General features: G+C 41.5%; 1 protein-coding gene across 1 annotated transcript in view; it reads right to left on the bottom strand.

Moving 5' to 3' along the window:
• LANCL3 (LanC like family member 3) overlaps positions 1–21,912 on the bottom strand; it is a gene marked incomplete at both ends in the record, with an annotated part of 102,319 nt that overhangs the window by 5,111 nt on the left and 75,296 nt on the right. The window contains 3 exons of the mRNA XM_084258212.1: positions 3,568–3,775; positions 11,692–11,889; positions 14,063–14,186. Coding sequence (XP_084114338.1) covers positions 3,568–3,775; positions 11,692–11,889; positions 14,063–14,186 — 530 coding nt within the window. The remainder of the gene's footprint in view (positions 1–3,567; positions 3,776–11,691; positions 11,890–14,062; positions 14,187–21,912) is intronic.

The following is a 21,912-nucleotide window of genomic DNA, read 5'->3' as shown; positions in this document are numbered from 1 at the left end:
CAGAGAAGGAAATGAAGACTTTCTTCATAAGGTCAAATCTATATCAACTAACATTTTTTAAAGATTTATTTATTTACAAGAGCTGGGGTGTATGCCAGAGATGTGGAGGGTGAAAGGATTCACAAGAGACAGAGTGGGGAGCAGAACAGGTGGGTCTACTGAAATACACTACTGAGGGGAGCAGCTGGTGAGCACCTTGTGGGTGATCTCCCTGACCGGGGATTGAAACCCCTTGCATCACCAGGGAGGCCCCTAACATTTTTAAAAATCTAAATAAATGGAAACTATGCCATATTCCTGGATGAAAAAATTCAATGCACTATAAAGAAGTTAATTTTCACTAGAGTAACTTGTAAATTCAAATCAAATGTCCATGGGAGTTTTTAAAAAACTGACAAATTGATTCTAAAATATAATTGGAAGAATAAATGTTAGAGAATAATGAGAAAAATAGAAGTAAATTAATATGAAATAGAGATAGTCCAAAAACAAACCCACATAATTCTGTAAATTTGTTTTATGATAAAATTGGAATTTCTAATCATTGGGGTAATTGGTTAAGAGCTGCTATTGAAAAATTTATTTTTTCTAAAAACATAATAGATACCCATCTGATATCATTAAATGAAGGAATTTCTAGATGAATCAAAGATTTTAAAGATAAAATCACTAAGGTACTAAGAGTCAATGTAAATTAATATTCTTGTAAACTTGGAGTGGTAAAGGCCTGTTTTTATTCTTCTTTCTTTTTTAATATTATTTTTTTTTAATTTTTTTTACATCATTGTTCATTTTTAAACAATATTTGCTTTTCCCCACCCCCTCAGGTATAGTCCTTATAGAATTTCCTTCACCAGTGCACCTGTGCACCATCACCTCAGTCCCCTGTGCTCCTCCCTCCCTCCCTCTGATCCCTCTCCCTCCTCCTCCCCTGCAGGATGTCTCTGATTTATAATTGTCCGTTTTTTGCTTTGTTGTGTTTTGTGGCACCCTGAAAGCGCCTGATCTCGGAAAGGTCTTTAAAGCATAATATAAAGTCTTAAAATTTTAAGAGATTGACAACTTTGACAGGAAAAATACTTAAAATTTTAGTCCCGCAAAATACCATCACCTAAATTGAAAGAGAAATAGCAGAAAAGAAAAAAGCAGAAAACTATTTACATTATATATTAACAGAGTTAAAATCCTCAATGTAAGCACTGCAATAAGGAAAAAAATGGGCAAAAGATAGCCAGGCCATAAATACCTGTGGCTCTATGGCTTCATTTCTAAAATTTCTCTGACAAAAAACTCTTACACAATTACCCAGAAATGTATGCACTGAATATTTGGGACAATTTGTTTGCATTAGTAAAAATTACACATTACCAAATAGCCATCATTTAAAGATTGTTAAATTAATCATGGCACATCTATAATGAATAATTATATAACCATTAAAATCAGACAGAGCTTTACAAACGGAAATAAATAAGGTCCCTTAAAAATTTTTATTTAAAATTCTAAGCTTCAAATAGTATGTATAGTGCTGTCATACATACACACGGGATCTTATTAAAATATACATATACAGGGCCTCCCCGGTGGCGCAGCGGGTTGAGCACAGTGCTATGAAGCTGTCCGCAGCCTCTGCAGTGCCAGTTCGATTCCCGGCTGGCCAGGGAGATACCCACATGGCGAGCAGACCTCTCCTGTCTCGCCCGCTGCTCCCCTCAGCAGTGTATTTCAGTCTGTCTGCCTGTCCTGCTCCCAGCACTGTCTCTGGTGAATCCTCTCACCCTCCCGCGACTCTGGCCTGTGCCCCAGCTCTTGTATAAATAAAATAAATCTTTAAAAAAAATAAATTAAATATACATATACATGGCCACCCTGGTATTCTAGGAGTTAAGTCTCAGTGTGCTATCACCACTATGGCTTGAGTTCCATTCCCTGCCAGGGAGCTGTATGGCACAGCAGACCTCTTTTGTGTTGCCTGCTGCTCCCCTAAGCAGTGTATTTCAGTAAATCTACCTGTTCTATTCCCCACTCTGTGTCTGGTGAATCCTCTCACCCCTTGTACCTCGGCCTACATCCCAGTTCTATGCAAAAATAAAAAAATAAAAATATATATATATACATATATGCATTATGGATATATGAACAAATATTTATGCATAGAGACATGCCTGGAATGACATAATTCAAATTTTTAGTAATAATAAACAGTGAACACTTACATTATAGTTACTATGAGGCAGACACTGCTCTAAATATAAATGAGGACATTATGCTAAGTGAAATAAGCCAGTCACAAAAGACAACTGCAGCTCAATAAGACTTATTTGAGGGATCTGCAGTGGTCGAACTCACAGAAGCACAGATCGAATGCTAGTTACCAGGGGCCAGGAGGAGCTGGGAATGGGGAGTTGTTGTTCAATGGGTATAAAGTTTGCTATAGGTGTTAAAGGTGAATAAATTCTAGAAATCTTTTGTATGACATTGTGTCTATAGTTAACAATATGCTATTGTGCATTTGAAAATGTTATGAGAAAAAATAAAATAAAATATGCTATGAAACCTAAATGCCCACCAATAGATGAATGGATAAAGACGTGGTACATGGACTCAATGAAATACTGCTCAGCCATTAAAAAAAATAAGATGAAATCTTGTCATTTGCAATAACATGATGCACTGAGAGGGAATTATGCTTAGTGAAATAAGTCAGACAGAGAAAGATAAACACCACATGATTGTGTTCATGTGCTATACAGATTAAATAAACAAATGCAAACTAAGAAAATTAAAAATAAACTTTTAGAGCAAACTAATCGTTATCAGAAATGAAAGGGGAAGAGGATGAGTAAACCAGGAAAAAGGTCTGAACTGTACTTTCAGCAGTGAACTTTTTGTAGTACATATAGATGTTAACTTAGAATGATGCACACACACCTGAAACTTACATAATGCTATGTTACTTCAATCAAAATTTTTTAAATGTTATAAGGATAAATCTGTTAAGTGTTTTTATCATAATAAAAAAAATAGAAATATGCATACTCTTTAACCCAGCAATCCCACTTCTAGGGAGCGACACTATCTTGCAAATATACCCAAATATGTGCAAAGATATATGTACAAGGTTATTCATCATAGCATGATTTGTAATGCAAAATACTGAAGTAATACAAATATCCCTCTATATGAAACTGGTTAAATAAATGATAATTCATTCATATAATGAATTGCAATGCAACAATAAAATGCAAAACCATTTATATACTGACTTAGGGTGTTCTCTAAAATAGCGAGGTGCCACCATTCATATTTAACAAAGGGGGACAAAATTTTACATGCATACCTATTTGCTTGTATCTACACAGAACATCTCTGGGAAAAAGAACTAAGAAACTGGTGACACTGATTGTCATCTGGGAGGTGAACTATTGATAAATCTCTAGGTTGCATAGTAGATGTATGCTTTTTACACCATTTCAACTATATGACTCTAGTGCCTATTCAGAACAGTTATTAAAATTTGGAAAATAGAAAAAGAAGAAAACCAACAACACGTGAAGAAGAGCTGACCTTTGGGCTCGGTAGATGTATTTCGAGTTTCCAGTAAGCCGGTACAGCAGTAAGAAGACGTAAGCACTGCCAGCTACCCCATGGCAAATTCCTGGCCCCTTCTTCAGCAGGCCCTTCTGCCATGTAAGTTCCCCACACCGAATACAGGTATCCAGGTACTGTGGTTTCTTGGAAACCAGATAAGCTTTGGCAAACAGATAGGCTATGCCTGTGAAAACACCAAAGATATTAGAGGTGACTCTCAGGAGGAAATGAACCTGTCAAACTATATAAGGCCCACAAATCCCTTGGGTATTAGTAAAATATCCATTCTAATTTGGTAGGTCAGAGGAGGGGCTGGAGGTACTGCATTTCTTTTTCTTTTTTTTTTTTTGATACTTTTCTTTCAATTTTTTAATGTAGTACTTTTTTTCCTACATCGTTAATTTTTTGACAATATATGATTTCCTCGCTCAGGTGTGGTCACCATAGCTCTCCCACCACCAAAGCATCCCTAGTCACTATATTCCCTTATGCTCTTCCCCTTCCTCCCCTATTCCCAGTTTTCATGCCTTCCTCCTCAAACCCCTTCTCTCCTGGGTGCCTCATATCTGTTGTGAGCTTTTAAGCTTTCATTTATATGAGGAATACAGAAAAACCAAAGTGTCAGGTACTGACACTGACACATTTCTTAAAAGTGCCCTTCCAGGAAAGCACATTTTGAGTAGCAAGGCCATGGAATCTTTTACAAGGGAGTTTTGTTATTCCTGTGAGACTCTGTGGAAGTTGTTTGAATTGTATTGTGGCCACAGTCCCTGGAGATAGAACAACAAGTACACAGATCTATAAAATCCACAATTTACAACTGGGTTAATGTTTAATGATGTCTCCTTCAGTATGCATTATAAATATCTGCCAATTTGAGGTGGCCAAATATTTATACAGTTTGCCCATTCTCCCACAGATGAATGGAATTTGCAATGTTTACGTACTTATAATTAAACATTTTTTTTTAAAAAAAGAGTAAAACTGGGCCTCCCCTGGTGGCGCAGCGGTTGAGCGCTGGGCTGTGAAGCTGCCAGCAGCCTCTGCAGCTCCAGTTCGATCCCCAGCCACCGGCGAGGGTCCCACATGGTGCAGCAGACCTCCCCTGTCTCACCCGCTGCTCCCCTCAGCAGTGTATTTTGTCACTCTACCTGTTCTGTTCCCCGCTCTGGCTCTGGTGAATCCTCTCACCCTCCCGCACTTCTGACTGTACCCAGTGCTTGTATAAATAAATAAATCTTTAAAAATAAAATAAAATAAAAATAAAAAGAGTAAAACTGGTGTCCTTCCACAAACATTAATGATCCCAAATGACCTGGCTGAGACTTCTCTAGCTGTGAAATGAGTCCTTTCCTATTTGATAATTCCAAGGAAAGAAATTTTCCTTCAAAACTAAACAAAGACAAACGTACACACAGGCAGGCATGGAAAAACAGAAGCGACAGCGTATGGTTTCCCCAAGTTCCAGGTGCTCACATTTAGGGAAGAGACCACACAAACTCTCTCTCCCCCTGTATATTCTACCCTTTATCCCATATAAAAAGTGGGGGAGACTGGGATTTAGCAGGTATCTTGACTAGTTTATCCATCAGGGTTATCTCTGCGGTTCCTTGTCTTTGATGGTGGTATTTTACAACTCTGCAGAGACAGAAATTACCTTGTAGAAATCTGATAGCAATGTAAATAATTTCTGTTCCTGGAAACTCACTTTCTATCTGGTAGAGGATGGATGGACTTCCCTTGGCCTCTGCAAGAAGTCAGTTTTGCATAAATCAAGCAAATTCACATCAGCATTCCCAATGACTTTAAATATGTCTGTTGGCTTTTCCTTTGAACCAGTGGTAACACCTTTTGGATTCCCTCATTAATTAATGGTGTAAGTAAAGTCATTGGCATGTTTATTTTATATGTGTGAGTCATGATTTTATCCTCTTTTAAAATCTGCCCTTTAACACTCCTTATGCGTAACACCTAGCAACAGACACTCTCACCCAGTGCTTCCCACTCAACTACAGACAATGGTCGACTGTAGCATTGTCCTTCTTCAGTAGCTCCCACAAACCAAATGATGATTTGAAAAAGAATGGAACCTATTTAATTATGCATTCATTCATTCATTCATTCATTCATTCACTGTAGCCATTCTTTTGAAAGCAGTCAATGATTACCTACAGTATGGATAGCCTTAGGCAGGGCAGGTTTCCCTGGGCATTTGACCTTCAGAAGAATTCCTTGCCTGGTTTAATGCTCTGTTGTTGCCATCTTGAAATTCTTACTTTTTAAAAGATTTATTTATGCATACAAGAACTGGGGTACAGGCCAGAGGTGTGGGGGTGAGAGGATTCACCAGAGACAGAGTGGGGAACAGAACAGGCAGATTGACTAAAATGCACTGTTGAGGGGAGCAGTGGGAGAGACAGGAGAGGTCTACAGTGCCATGTGGGTAGCTCCCTGGCCAGGGATCGAACTCGAAATGCAGTGGCTGCGGATTGCTTCATAGGTTGCATCTTTACCCCTTGCGCCACCAGGGAGGCCCTGGTATTTTTTTTTTTAAGAGATCTGTATTTTCATTTTGTACTGGGACATCTAAATTATGGAGCCAGATGTGGCCCTGGGCAATATAAAATGAATGCTAAACATGACTGTTGAGCTTCAGGAAGGCACGGTATAGAGAGAGAAAAATATGCACACATGACTGATAGCATATGTAGTTGCACATGTAGTTCATGACACTGTTGAGTCACAAAATGAGGAAGTACACAGGAAGGCCACCAACCCTCTCTGGGAGGTGGGAAAGGCCACCAGGAGGGAGTTACACCAGTAACCTGAGCCCTGAAGGAGGAGGAGGAATTTGACAGGTGAAGGTAACCCACTAGTGGTCTGTGGATCCCCTTTACATTTCCAGCAGGTGATCCAACTCCCAGTTGCAGAGTTGGCTGCTAACAAAGCTCATGGCTGACACCTTCACAGGAGATCTGACCTAGCCACATGGGAGGCTATGCTCCGTGGCAACTGGCTACCCACCAGCAGATTTCAGCCAGCCACTCACTGATGGACACAGGGGTACAAAATATCAGTTCCCCACCACCCAGTAGTCTGTGCCTCTTTAGCCTCCCCTGGCAATCCTGGAGAAGCTATTGTAGTCTCCAAGTGAGACATGCCCCTTGGGGTTTCTCCCTTGCCACTGCCTGCCTTTCTACACACTCAAAGTCTCCGCCTGAGATCCAGTTCTGCTTCTAGACATCTGGCAGAAAGCTGGTGGAAGAGGGAGGGGCTCAAGCCAGAAGGACAGGCTTGTGGAAAGGCCCTCAGGCTCTACACCTCTCTAGATTTCTGCCCAGCTTTGCTACACCTTAAATTCATTCTGTCTCAGAGGCAGAGTGAGAGGCCTTTGAAAACAGTAATCTGACTATGTCACTCTTGTGCTTAAACCCACGAATTGGCTCCCTGGTACCCAGATGCCTTAGCAAGACACAGAAAGCCCTTTGTGACCCATCTCCTGCTCTGTTCTCCTGTCTTTTCTCCTCCTGACTTGAAGCTTCTTATTTCCATAAAACCACTGTGTGGTTCCGTGTCTCTGACTGCCTAGGTTGTTCACTCCTCTTGGAACAAACTTTCTACCTTTCTTGGCCTGACCATTTACCTCAGGGATTACCTCTCCAGGAAGCCTTCCCTGAGCTTCCATAGCTTTCTAGACAAACCTCATCACTTATACAGTATGATATTCAAATGATCTGTACACACGTTTGCTTCCCCTAGTGCCTTGCAAACTACCCGAGAGCGGGAAGTCTATCTCATTCATTTTCTTCTAATCCTCGGCACAGTGTTTGACATGAAGCAAGGGCACCACAAAAGTCTACTGCTCCTAGACTATCTCTATCTCAGCCCCACACAGGCCAACGCTGAAGGGGAGATGAGAGATGTGGAGGAAGAAGATCTTAGCTGGTCTAATTCCTATATTGGGTCCTGAGCCTGAGGCAGCTTAGAGGTATTGATAACTATGGTTCTGCTCAGAGAGAAAGGATCTCTTCCTATGGCCTGGATCACAGAGTGACACGAGGGACCTTGAAAAACTGTCTAAACATACTGTCTTCTAACCTGACCTACTGAAATCCACAACAAGACTGCACAATTTATTTTTTTTAAGATTTATTTTATTTATTTATGCATATAACAGCCGGGGTGTAGGACACAGGTGTGTGTGTGGGGTGGGGGTGGTTGTGAGAGTATTCACCAGAGACAGAGGAGGGAGAACAGGCAGATCTCCTGAAATACACTGCTGAGGGGAGCAGCTGGCGAGACAGAAGAGGTCTGCTGCACCATGTGGGTTAGTTCCCTGGCCAGGGATTGAACTCGTGCTGCAGTGGCTACGGATTGCTTCATAGTGCTGAGACTTAACCTTGTGCGCCACCGGGGAGGCCCCAAGACCACACAATTTAAAAGGAAGGAATGTTGGGCCTCCCCGGTGAGCGCTGGGCTGCGAAGGTGCCTGCAGCCTCTGCGGTGCCGGTTTGATCCCCGGCCGCGTGGCAAGGGTCCCACATGGCACGCAGACCTCTCCTGCTGCCCTCTGCTCCCCTCAGCAGTGTGCTTCCTCCGTCTGCCTGCTCTACTCTCCCCTCTGGCTCTGGTGAATTCTCTCACCCTCCCGCGCTTCTGACTGTACCCAGTGCTTGTATGCATAAATAAATAAATAAATAAATAAATAAATAAATAAATAAATGGAAGGAATGTTAGGTATCTTTGCTTTTTATGGGTGCCATGTCATTTCAACATGGGAACCCAGATTATTGGCACCCAAGTCAGCAGTGATGGATGTCTTTACCAAATACAGCTAGAGGAAGGATTTAAGTATTAATTAAGAAATATGGTTGAAGAGGCTAAATCCTTGAAAATATGTGATCTACCAGAGCCTTATGATAGCCAGGTTCACCACAGACAGTTTCAGCACACCGGGGAATAGCCACAAGGCTGTGTCCTGGGATCTGCCATTTCACTGAAACACACCCTGTTCTGTGTGCACTAAATGCTTAGTGTGGGCCTCCCTGGTAGCCTAAGGGTGAAGTCTCAGGGCCATCACCTTTATGGCCTGAGTTTGATTCCTGGCCTGGGAGCTAGCCCACATATGACGCAGCAGACCTCTCCTGTCTCTCTCTCTGCTCTCCTCAGCACTGTATTTCCGTAGATCTGTCCTGCTCCCCACTCTGTCTCTGGTGAATCCTCTCACGCCCCCATACCTCTGGTCTACACCCCAGTTCTATGCCAAAAAAAAAAAAAAAAGCTTAGTGACCCGTGACACCTGAAATAGCCAAGTCCTTGCTCTGCATTCAAAGTTGCCTAGCCAGGAGCCCTTGTGAAGTGAAATGATTTAAGTAAAAAATAGCCACACTTGTGTTTCACAGAGTAAAGGAAATGCACTGTCAGTGTTACCACTGTAATGACATAACATAACACAACCTAGAGTTTTGATTTTAGCTATGGCATTTGTTTTTAATGACTTTGCAAATGATTTTCATTCTGTATTTTAGAATCATAAAGAATATGAAGGGGTCATATAAATCTGCCTGCTATACTTCATTGCATTTAGTGAGAAAAACTATATCCCACACTGGGTAGTTATAAATGTGGAGATTTGTAAATATGTGGAGATTTGTAAATATCCCTCAGGAATGGCAAGGATCCACAGGATAAAAGGGGTCTGTAATGATGATAAGATTGGGTTTCACTATTCCATCTCAATGTGCTCATTTCACAGATGAAGAAACAGAGGCACAAAAGGAGCAGAGTGGTTTCTCAAGGTTACTGAACTGGCTTGTGTTGGCACTACCATTAAAACCCAGAGTCATTAATTTAGAATTGAGAACTGTGTCTCTACTGCAGACATAACTAAGATAGTTTCCTGTAGAGGTGGGTTGAAAGAAAGTCAATAGGAATCAATCAGGGGGGCAGATAAGGTATCACTGATGAAAGTTTCACATTGCGGATTGTGTCTGGCAGGTTTTTAATCACAGAACCACTCTGCTGCCCCAAACCATCTGTGCTATTCATAAATCTACTCTCCAAAAATATTTTTCTCAAACAAGAGAAAATCAGTTTTTAGGTCATCTTGTGTTTTAGAATATTCAGAATTTACTATTGCCAACTTCAGAGAGATGTGGATGGTCTTTGACCAGCACTTAATTAATCAGATTTTTAATCATTCTCGATAATGTTTTTAGCATTTATCTTAAAAGGAAGACCAGCAGCCTTGAGGCGGGAGCCAGGGTTGGCAGCAATAATGGGCCCTATTGGGTTCTTTATTCATCTGTGGATTGGTTTATTTTTGGCAGTCCGGTGAATACAGGGTTCAATAATTTTGCTCTGGAACCTATGTTTAATCTTACTAAGATACTGAATGCCAATGATATAGGAGGATAAATAAAAGTCCCCTCTGTGATGAGTCCTATGTTGTGCTGTTATGATACATGATTTGCAAAGACAGATGGCATTCAATGTACAAAAATTGGATGAAATAATTGTCCTTCAAGATACCCACATCGATTAACTGACACAGTCACCCATTTTAGTAGATTATTTTCCCACTCAGTACAGGGCTTTTATTAGCACACCGAGTCCTTTTAAAAGATTCGGTATTTAACTGGGGACATCTCCAAAAATCCAAGGATCCTGGGGTGCTTGGAGGCTATCCAGAGGCCACCATCAAAGACGATTAAAGGAACTGGGAAATGAGAATGTTGAGCATAACATGAAAAGATTTCATTTCCAGGATGGTAAATAACTGTTGTTTTTCTCTAAAGAGTTCAAAGCAGAAAGAAATAGCCTCAAATTATAACCGGCAGGAGCTACCCTGAATATAATGCATAATGTCCTGGCATTGGTACAAGCACGCACAGGGGCCTTTGAAGTCCTTTTCTTAGGTAAACGTAGCAGGCAGAGAAAATATGGTTGATGGACTAAGACTCTTATTATTCATCAACTCAAACTCTACCAAGAAAAAAATGAAATTACAGTTGCATTAAATAACATTGATTAGGTAAGTAGGGGAAAGGAAGTAATAAAAAATCAGATAACAGACTAAAGAGAAATCAAATATATTTTAAAGTTGTGCTCATGGCATTGAAGTATAGCCTTGCAAATTAAATCCACTTCTAATCCAAAAATGGTGTGTTATTTTGGTACTTTAAATCTCTCCCTTAATCAATCAACCAAAATTAGTTGATTTATTTGAATTTAACTTACTTCAAATTGTCCTTTCTGTGAAGGCTAATTAGCTGTGCAGTGGGATTTTAAAAAGGAGGGGGAAAGATGGAGTCTGATAAGTTTGCAGGCTCAGTTACAGAGGGCTCACTGAAACGACTTCCTATTTCACCTACACTTTTTACTAGGTGATGATGGAAAACCTCATATGGAGAATTCTAGAACAGTGCATCTCAAACGTTAATGCGCACACAAATCACCTAGGGAATCTTGTTGAAATGCAGATTTTGTTGCAGTGTGTCTGGGGTGGGGGCTGAGATTCTGCATTTCTAACAAGCTCCCAGGTTGCCCACGCTACTAGTCTAGGACCACATCTGATTGCTAGGCTCCAGAGTTGCACAGTGCAATGTAGCTACTGAGAAATTGCAATGTGGCTAGTCTGAATTGAGATGGGATGTAAGTATAAAATATACACAGGATTTCAAAGACTTTCTATGAAAAAAAAGTAAGATAGCTCAATTTTTAAATTGGTTGCAGCTTGAAATAGTATTTTGCATATGCTGGGTTATAGAATAGATATTATTAAAATTAATTCCACCTGTTTCTTTTTACATTTTTAATGAGGCTACTAAAAACTTAATTTCATACACAGCTCATATTTCTATTTGCTAGTGCTAGTTGATGTTATACGTAACTACATATAGATCATATAATTTAAAAGGTATAGGGTCATTTCTGGAGGTCCTGTAAAGATTAAGACATTTTGGCTTTGAAAAATTCCATCTTGATCCTTTGATCTCATCTAGTAATGAGATAAGAAATATCCTCCGTTATTGGAAAAGGCATCTCCCTTTGGCTAAGCCCGAGGAAAAGCAATGCTTTCAGTAACAGTGTTTGTGAGACCTGGGGCACCGTGGCACCAGTGTACCAGCTCGTTCTCTCGCTCGATCGCCTCGCCCAACTCAGGTGGCCAGTTGGAGTTCTGTTCCTGTTCCATGAGGAAGTCCACACTCTGCCACACCAGTTCCTGATCTGAAGGCTTGAGGTGCTCATGGTAAGAAAGAAGCATTTGGAGAATGGATGACAGACCATGAGCTGCTCCTATATTGACAAAAAAAAAAGCATAACAATTCACACAATTGAGAGCTAGTTTGATTGAATAGGATAAAAACACAATAGCACTATTACTTGAAAACACACACAGTAATGTAACAATTGAGCTGCCAAAGAATGAGACTTCTGGGGCACATACACTCCTGTGGCTTATCATCTGTTTTTGTAAATAAAACTTTATTGGAACACAGATATGCGCATTCATTTGCATATTATCTATGACTACTTTTGTGCTACCGTGGCAGAGACCATATGGCCTACAGAGCTTGAAATATCTTCTATATGTCCCTTTACAGAAAAATGTTTAGTGACCAAACCATCTTAGAGATATTTTAAATGTAATTAACATAGCAACATTTATGAAAATGCTCCTAAACTGCTAAAAAAAATAACTTGCTCTAAGTATCCCAAGCATATATTCATTCATTCAACACATAAAATTTAAGAACCCATTGTGTGCCAGATGCTATTCTAGGTAGTAAGGATAGACAAGTGAACAAAAGAGACTAAGTGCCTTCTTCTGTAAAGTTAAACACTAGTATTTGGTGATAATTTACTTAATCCTTCATCTTTAGTACTGTATACTGGGTATTGTCTAAGCTTTGGGGATACACAAATGAAGGTTCATAACCTTAAAGATCTCCCCATTCAATCTGATGAGAAAGTCAGAGTTGCATATAAATCATTAGAACATGAGGTGATAGATAAATGCTCTATGAGAGCTGAAGTTGGCCTCAGAATGAAAGGGGTGTTGAAAGTTCAGGTGACACAGGTAGTGTCACCTGAGCAGAGTTTCGAAGAATTTCTGGCACTGAGTGCAGGCCTGAGCCTGCCTGGAGGAGCAAACTATAAGGAAAGTGAAAGTCAACCCAGCCCCCATAGCAGTTTTCACTCATTTCTAGTTAGTAGGATCCTGATGATTGGCAAGTGGTGCTGCAGTCAGTATATTCTGGGGGCTTGCTCTTTCAACTCCACTCTATAATGTTAAAGCTTTATCATGACCCTCAGGTACTCGAACTTTGGACTCCCCAGAAACAGCGTTACCATCGTTTCTAGTCAAAAACTTTATCCTTAAAATTTGGTCATGAATCCTGAAGGTACCTTTCTGGCATTGGATTTTAAATTGCTAGAGAAAAGCTTGCATTGCAGGAGAACATGCACACATGAGTTAGAAATCTAGTTTGTGCTATCTATGTAAATGGCTAGAACTTCAAAAGCACAGAAAGTTTTTTCAATAGATAAGATGCTGTTGGAGTCGTCTCAAGCCTGGGTTTAAGTATTACAGATAAATAAGGGGGCTGGAGGAAGCTGGGCATTCTAAGCAAAAGGAACAGGCACAAAAGTTACAAAGATATGAGAACACTTTGCTGGTAGGAGACTATGCTGGACAGAACCAGTGAAGGGGAGAGAAAGCTTGGAGATAGATTTGGAGAAGGAGGCAGATAATCTATTAAGAGGCCTTGCAAGTCATATTCACGAGTGATGGCAGGCACTGAAGGATTCCAATGGGAGTAATTAATTTTCACTTTACGTGCCTCATCTCTCAAAAAGCCATTGTGACTCAGTAGTCTGTTATTAATTCACTACCATTAATCTTAAGCTGTCAGTGGCTGAATCACTTAATTGCAATGAGTGTGAAAACTGTTCACAAACTTTCAGCAAAGTTGGGCCAACGAATTCACAATCGAGAATAAGGAGTTTAGTGTTTAGTGAAAGTAACTGCTAACAAACAGTATCTGAGAACATGTTCATTGCTTTGGTTTTTCAGTAATTTTTTTAAATTGTGGAGCACAAATTTTTCTTCTTGTAAACTTGATTCTATCCTGAAAAGACATATTTCATGCAGAATTTCTAGCTGGCTCTAGGAGAAGGCTTTTGGGTTTTGTTAGTCTACCATGTTGTTGTAGTCATAAACCAGTGAGCAATTTCCAAAGATAATAAATATATATCTATAGTAAAAAATTGTTATAATAGCTATGATTCTGTCAGGTATATTATAAATACAAATATTAAATTTTGATTTGTAATATCTACCAAGATTTGTTTTCAAATGGCATTTCAGAGTATTTCCAGTGAAATAGATAGTGGAACACTATGTCAAAAACATCTGCTATGAGAGACTCCCTTCATTCTACAAGCCTTTGCCAGCGTTTTCACTCACCCAAGTACTCAGTTCCATAGTAAGAATACATCAGGGGGAATGGTTTCCTCTTTTTCATGGCATACTGCTTCCCAGAATCCAGAATAGCCTGGCAAATTGATTTGATCTGTGCCGGGGTCAGCACCTGAGGAAGGAAAACAAGAAGCAGAAGTCAAAATCTGGATTTCTTTTTCCTCAGACACTGGATTTTCTGGCTTAAACAGTCCATCAGCCTAGTCCCAGAATCTTTTCCTATATGGAAATAAGCTTAGTCAACCACAACATTTTTTTTTCTTCTACTAGTGATTTTTCTTTTTGTTGTGAAGTTTAGCTAACCTTTTCAGAAAATTTGCTGTTTTGAAGAGAAAGACACATCTTTACTGCTATAGGCTTTTATAAAACACAAAGACCACTTTATAGCTGTTTATATCATTAATCCTTGTCACAGGAACCAAAAATTGCTTAGAAAAAAAACAAAGACTGGGTCTCCCCGGTGGCGCAGCGGTTGAGCGCTGGGCTGCGAAGCTGCCCGCAGCCTCTGCTGCGCTGGTTCGATCCACGGCCACCGGGTGAGGGAACCACTTGGAGAACAGAGCTCTCCTGCCGCCCACTGCTCCCCTCAGCAGTGTATTTCGTCAGTCTGCCTGTTCTGCTCTCCGCTCTGGCTCTAGTGAATTCTCTCACCCTCCGGCACGTCTGACTGTACCCAGTGCTTGTATAAATAAATAAATAAATCTTAAAAAGAAAAAAAAAGAAAAAAAAAAACAAAGACTGGTCCTAACTGATTGTACTTAGCAAAGCCATTACTCCTGGTGCAGCTCAGGCCCAGACAATGCATCTTCAATTTGTACCATTTAGACTGTGCTTTTTTTTTTTAAAAAAAGATTTATTTATTTATGCATACAAGAGCTGGGGTATAGGCCAGAGGTGAGGGGGATGAGAGGATTCACCAGAGACAGAGTGGGGAACAGAACAGGCAGACTGACTGAAATACACTGCTGAGGGGGGCAGCAGGCAAGACAGGAGAAATCTGCCTCGCCTTGTGGGTTTCTCCCTGGCTGGCCGGGGATTGAACTCGTGCTGCAGAGGCTGAGGATTGCTTCATAGCGCGTTGCTTAACCCCTTGCACCACCAGGGAGGCCCTAAACTGTGCTTTTAACACCGCAATTCTATGATGAGCTGCTGCACGACAGATTCACTGTATCCCTTTGCATTCCATGCAGGAAGCAAAAGTCCAATAAAACACTAAGGCCAAAATAATTTTTAACATCAAAGTGACTGAATAGGGAATCGCTGACATGCAATGACTGGTAATCTGCCATATTTTATCTTTCTCTCCACAGTCAGCTTTAGAACCATGTAGATTCAAATGTTTCCAAGCCTGCAAAACATCATGGAGTTTATTAGGATTCTGCTCAGGTCTGTGATGTTTTTTGTTCCTCGCACTCTTCCTCAGGGTAGATTAGATGCTCCCTTTGGCACACTCCCCATATTGCTGCAACTCTCTCTGCTGTGGCACTTACCACCTGGTGTGTACGTCCCTCTCTCTTTACTATTATAGAGGATCATTGGATGACAAAGACTGGAATCTCATCATTCTGGCATCATTCTGGCTCCTAACACAGAACCCAAGGGGACCTTAGGTCACTAAAGAGTGAGTAAACACATGCCAAGTTTATTGGTGTGAAAAGCAGAGCTCTCCACTCCCTGTCCCCTTCTTCCTTCCCTCCCTTCCACAATGATTACTTAAGCTCCTACTATGTGCCAGGAAAATCTGCTCTGGATGCTGGACATAGGACGGTGCATAAAATAGATAAGTCCTTTGTCTCATGAAGCCAAACTTCCAGACAGACAGACCTGTTAGAAAAGAAAGGAGAGTTCCTGGGTCCTGTAAGTGAAAAGAGGGAAGCGGAATAGGGGAGGAAGGAGAAAGGAAAGAATGGAGGCCTGCAGGATGAGGGGCTGTATAGGCAGGTGCCTAACTCTGTGCCCTCATCCCAGGTTTCGGCACCAGAATGTTAGAAAAGAGAGGAGGCCAAGAGTATCAGACAAAAGTGGGCTTTATTGAAAGTCCGTGAAGTGACGACTCTCTGCAGGCCAAGAGTCGCACCCCAAAATGGGAGCTCGGGTCTTTACAGGGTTAAGCTACAGCCGGAGTTTTTTGGCCTGTGAGGGTGGAGGGCTGCTGGGCTCTCCTGCCCTGAGGAGCAGAGGGGGGTGTGTGTGTGCTGGGATTTACTGCCAGGGGCAGGGGTCTCTCCTGCCAGGAGGGCCTGCTGGATTATTTACAGCTGTCAGCTTATCTCTAGTTTAACTTATCTCTGGCGCCTCGTGCTGCTGGGCACCAGGGCAGTGATGGGCTTTATGATGGGCCTGTGTGTGCTCTCTTCAAGAACTGCACAGGCACGGTGACCAAAACAAACAAAAAGTATCACCCAAGGTTTTTAGTCTTGGCCTGACTGAATGAATCTGAGATCAAGGAAAAGTCCACTGGACTTCAGTCTGTCTCTTGAAGACTCACACATCTAATTTCCCAACCTAATAGTTGGCATTAAAATCACTGATTCCCTTTGAAATAAAGTAGTAACGCTTTGTTAATTTATAATTTGCTCCTCTCATTTACCCAGCATCAGAAAGGTAAAATATAATCCAGGTTTTGGCCTCTTGAAATCTAACATTTGGAAGAATAATTACACAAAGAGGAAGTTGTTCTTTAATTAATCCTGTCCATTAACATTTATTGAGCTATTATTCCAGCCAGGGCCTAAGGTAGGTATTGTGAGGGACATTCTAGAAAGCCTGGGACACATTTTTTCCCTAGAGGGAACTTATTATCCAGTGCTGGAGCTGAGACAAAGACAAAAGTCTACAGCAGAGCATTTCAAGTTCATGAGCCTAGGCGTGGAAACAAACAGTAACACCAAGAGAATAACACAAGACAGTGAAGCGTGACCCAGCCTCACCGTCTCCTTGTTTTCGGTCTGGTTGCTCAGAAACAATTGTATTGTGGCTTTTGTCTTAAATTCTACTTTTTAGTGACCTGTCTTTGTCTCCTGGGTTTATTCCTCCTTTCAGCCTACAATTTTCAAAGATCCCATTTGTCCACACATTCTCATGATTTCAGGGCTCAGCCTCAGACCTTTCCTTTGCTGAGTGGCAAATTTTCCTAAATGATTTGCTGCTCTGCATTTATATAAGTTGCTACCACATTTTTTCATTTGCTATTAGAAGCATCGAACTCTTTCTGCATCTATCGGTACCCATTGATCTTACATTTACTCTTACTCTACTAGTTAATACCTTGTGTTATCAATCTCTTATCAACTCCTTCATCCCGGAGCTCTCAGAGATGTGCTAAGAGCCTTACAGGACATGAGCTTAATGGGACACTGACCTGGTCCCATCTCTTATTTTTCGGGGAATCTATCTGGCACTTTGACTAAAATTAGGTCCCATCTGCTCATCTTGGTATTGAATTCATATGACAGAGGCAGTTTTTTGGGGTAGGAAATGGTCACTGAATTTGGGGGCGGGGGATGTGCTCATTTGAATTACTAAAATTCTCCTTATTTGACTTCTGTGCAATAACTGAAAATCAGCTTCATCTTTCCTTACTGGAACATTTATTCATGTGTTCTTCCCCCACACCCCCAACCCCCCACCCCCCACATTTCCCTCTCCCGCGTGTGTGTGTGTGTTTAACTGCTTGTTTTTAACCTAGAGGAAATAACAAACTCAGGTTATATGTGGTGCCCTCTTCCTTTCTTTCCGTCCCTAATCCACAGCTCAGAATATAGAGTGAGTTTATACACGATTTCAGAACCTCCCAGTCATGCATCATGTCTGGTGGTTTCCTCTTATCTCTCAGAAACACTGTGAAAAACAAAGAGAAAGCAGCACTTGTTCAGCTGGATAAAGACCAGCTATGCACGCAGTTCTTTATCTCTGGGAACAGACAGGTCCTACCCTGGGGTTTATTGATCAGCAAATAAAAAGTGAAAATAGTGCTCATTAAAAGTATGTGGAGAGGAACACTGAGGTAGTGTGTTCTTTTTTTTTTTCTTCTTCTCTTAACCCCCTTGAACAAACAGCACAGAAAGAAGAAAGGAGATGCGAGGGAAGGGCTAGTTCTCGCCTTTGTCTGCTCTCTGAGACTCTCATGCAGCCCTCCATTCCACCCCCCAGCTCCTAGCACAGAGAAACATGCGCATGAGCGCACATACTACCTCCAAGAAGATGGCCTCCGTGCTTCAGTAATGCTCAGGGGCCTGGCGATGAGGCAACAGCATTTCCAACGGGGAAAAAAAAGTGACTGGGGGTGGCTGAGAGGGCCTTCCTGCCTATTAGGCCTTTAATGAAACAAACCCAAATTCCCTCTCCTGTATTTATAGCTCCTAAAGCTTTTGATGTGTGCTATCTTGGATGGATTTTGTTCTTTAACCTTTCTTTTTTTTTACATTAAATTAAGATACCTCAGAAATACAAAGCAAGTCTGTGGTGGTTTGGTTTAAACTGTTTTATAAGTTTAATGGATTCCCTTCATGGATCCACAAACAGAGAAGTGTTTGTTGTGAAATATTCCTAATTGGGCTCTAAGGATGAAGAGATGAAGAGCAATAAAGTTCATACTGGGCTTCTTGACCCTTCCTCTAGGTCGTGTTGTGACTGAACCACCTCCATGAAGAGAGATGACCTCTGTTAGGGAAATGAATGAAATAGATCCACCACAGAAAGCTTTCCTTACCACAGCCCTCTTTCCAGGGCAATGTCTTTCCCCCAACCCCTCTGAAGTGGTATTCTTACCTAGCTAGCTATCAACCATTGCCAACATTATCAAGCAATAGTCCGGAATGCCCTGAGTATGTGATTGCCCATCTTGCATGGAAGGCATAAAGCTACTCCAATATCACACCAAACACATGTAACTTGGTAAAAATCTGATATTAACTGGTGTGTTTTCCTCTAGCCATTTGTTTCACCCCAATTCTTTGTCCCACTATTCTGGGGGTAGCATATGCTTCTGCTCAGACAAAGAAATAAGGCCTTTTGACTTCCAGTGAAGATCAAAATGACTTCTGATGCCCCCACACGATAGCTCTGAGGAAAGACTTTCGAGTTGTTCGAGCCTGGATATTTTTAGTACTTAAGATTGATATCATACACAATAGACTTGAAGGATAGGTACAGTTGGAATGGAGCTAAAAGTAGTCCAAGGTGGTGAGAAGAATTGATATGGAATGAAACAAGGAAGCTGAGTGTCAGGGTTGAGTGTCTGCTCTGCTCCTATATCCCCATGTGCCAAGGCTTAGGAGAAATCCCATAACCCCCTGGATAGATTTAGGGGATCTATAGGTATAATAGTTAGGATGTGTGCCCCCATCCCTGCTGCCTGGAGTTTGGGGAGTTGACTGTGTCTCCTGCTTTAAAGTCTGAGGTCAGTAAGAGAGACCACTGGTTGGTATGTCCCATTTCTTGTTAGCACCAGGGTAGATAGGGAACTTGTCATTCCCCAAAGTGAATTGATTTTATAAAATTTCCAGTCCAAATAATTTCAAATTAAAAAGTTGACTTTCTAGAGATTGACTTTTTAGAAAGTCAATATACACAATTGTTTATATGTTTACTTTCAATGCCTTTGTGGGGTTGCAGTTTGGTGAGAACCCACTAGATTACTAGATTACAGACCTTTAGGAAATCTCTGAGATGGATGAAGAATTTCTTCAGGTGTTGAGAAGAAAAAATCCCAGGGAAGCTGGTTTGAGGCAGAAGATGTTCAAAGAGACATGCCAGGCCTTAACTATGGACAAACTTTCAAACAGGAGACAGATCCTAGTAGATTGAACAATTCATATTATTTGCAAAGTCTTGGGGTAGGTGTTTTGAGGGAAGATGTAATCTCAATAATTAGACTAAGTTAACATCAGAACCCTTTAAATAATGAAACATTCAGCATTTGTTAAAATTCTAAAAATCATGACCTACAGGACAAAGTGAAGGGAGTCAATATTCAGGCTTCACAGGAGAGAGAGATGAGCTAAGCTTTGAAGGACAAGTAGGAGGTGGATAAATGAGAGTTAGTAAGGCGGATGGAGTGATGGGGAAAAGCCTGTGTTTTAGGGCAACACTTCCAAACCTCAATGTGCAGGCAATTCACCAGATACTCTTGTTAAAATGAAGATTCTGGTTCAGTAGGGCTGTGGTGGGACCAGAAAAGTGCATTTCTAACAAGTTTCTGGGTAATGCTGCCGCTGGTCCATGGAACACACCTGAAGCAGCAAGGGGTTGTGGGAACAAAGAGCGGGAGAAATTAGACTGATAGAACTATAGGAAGGTTCCTGAGACATTCAGGGAAGCAAGAGGGAGCACCAGTCAAGAACAATGCACAGCATAATTTAAATGATTAGATTACCCAGAAAAAGAAACAACAACAGTAGGAAATTCTCTGCCAATATGCTGTGTGTAGGAAAAACATGTCCAAATTTGCAAACCCCAGTGGGGAGCTCTCTTAGCCAATGTGGCCAGGTTTGTTATTTTCTTAATTAGTCTCCAAATGGGGTACGTGTGCTGGTGCCGAATGAGCAAGTCCCCTCCATCTGGTTTTCCTGATGCTCTCTGACCATTATTATGCTGGGCGAGGCGGGTTGCTCTAGCTAATGATTATCTCCCAGTCATTAAAGGGATTCAGTAGGGAATTTCAGTTAGAGACATTTGGTTTCAGATACCATTTCAAAGTTGTTTCTTTTCCCTTCTCATGTCAAGAAACAGAAGCCAAGAAAACGGAGGAAAGCAAAAGAGAAAAAACAGGTTTTACCCCATTCTTACAGACTGACGACTGGCTTTAAAGATTTAGCACAAGTACCTGGTGACCCAGTCTGCACCAAGGTCACCAGATGATTTCACTCGCTTTCCTGTAAGACACTGAAATATCTCAGAGCCTGAGCTTCCTTATCTATAAAAATGGGATCATAATACTTGCCCCACCTACCTCCTTCGCTGGCAAGACTTATGAAAGAGGAGTTCCCCCTGTCTGGCTGCACATCATAATCACCTGGGGAGCTATTAAAAATCCTGGTAGCCCGCCACACCTCAAACCAACTGCATTAGACTTTGGGAATAAGACACAGACATTAGTATTTTTTTTAAACTTGCCAGATGATTCCAAAGTACAGTCAGGTTTAATCATTGCTATGAAATATTGTGTGGATGCAAAAACAGTTTTTAAAAGCAAAGCAATAATCATATAATGATGAAGAGGACTAGGACCCACAATGGCAACAGTGAAAATGAAGACAAACACAAGAGACTCCACTTTTGGTCTGAGTCATGGGGAAGTGGAAGGGAGGAACCCGACATGTACATGAATGGACATGCTGGGTCGGGCTAGAGGTCCACTGAACCTCATCCAGTGAGGCACCAATGTACATTTTTTTAAAAAAATTGTTTATACAAGCACTGGGTACAGTCAGAAGTGTGGGAGGGTGAGAGAATTCACCAGAGCCAGAGCGGGGAGCAGAACAGGCAGGAGGACCGAAGTACGCTGCTGAGGGGAGCAGCGGGCGCAGCAGGAGAGGTCTGCGCGCCATGTGGGACCCTCGCCTGTGGATCGAACTGGCGGTGCTGCAGAGGCTGCAGGCAGCTTCGCAGCCCAGCGCTCAACCACTGCACCACCGAGGAGGCCCACCAATGTACATTTTGAGGGAGAGTAAATGGAGAAACCATAGAAGCAGTCAGTGCACTGAACTAGGCCTCAAAGAGATCCAACTCTGTCACAGTAACCATGGCTGTCATCAAATTCCTGTTTCCTGGGCCTCCCTGGTGGTGCAAAGGGTTAAGCACCATACTATGAAGCAATCCACAGCCTCTGCAGACGA

The sequence above is a fragment of the Talpa europaea genome (genome assembly GCF_964194135.1).
Source record: "Talpa europaea genome assembly, chromosome: X".
NCBI classification, from domain to species: domain Eukaryota; kingdom Metazoa; phylum Chordata; class Mammalia; order Eulipotyphla; family Talpidae; genus Talpa; species Talpa europaea.
This window is presented reverse-complemented; position numbering and strand designations above follow the sequence as displayed.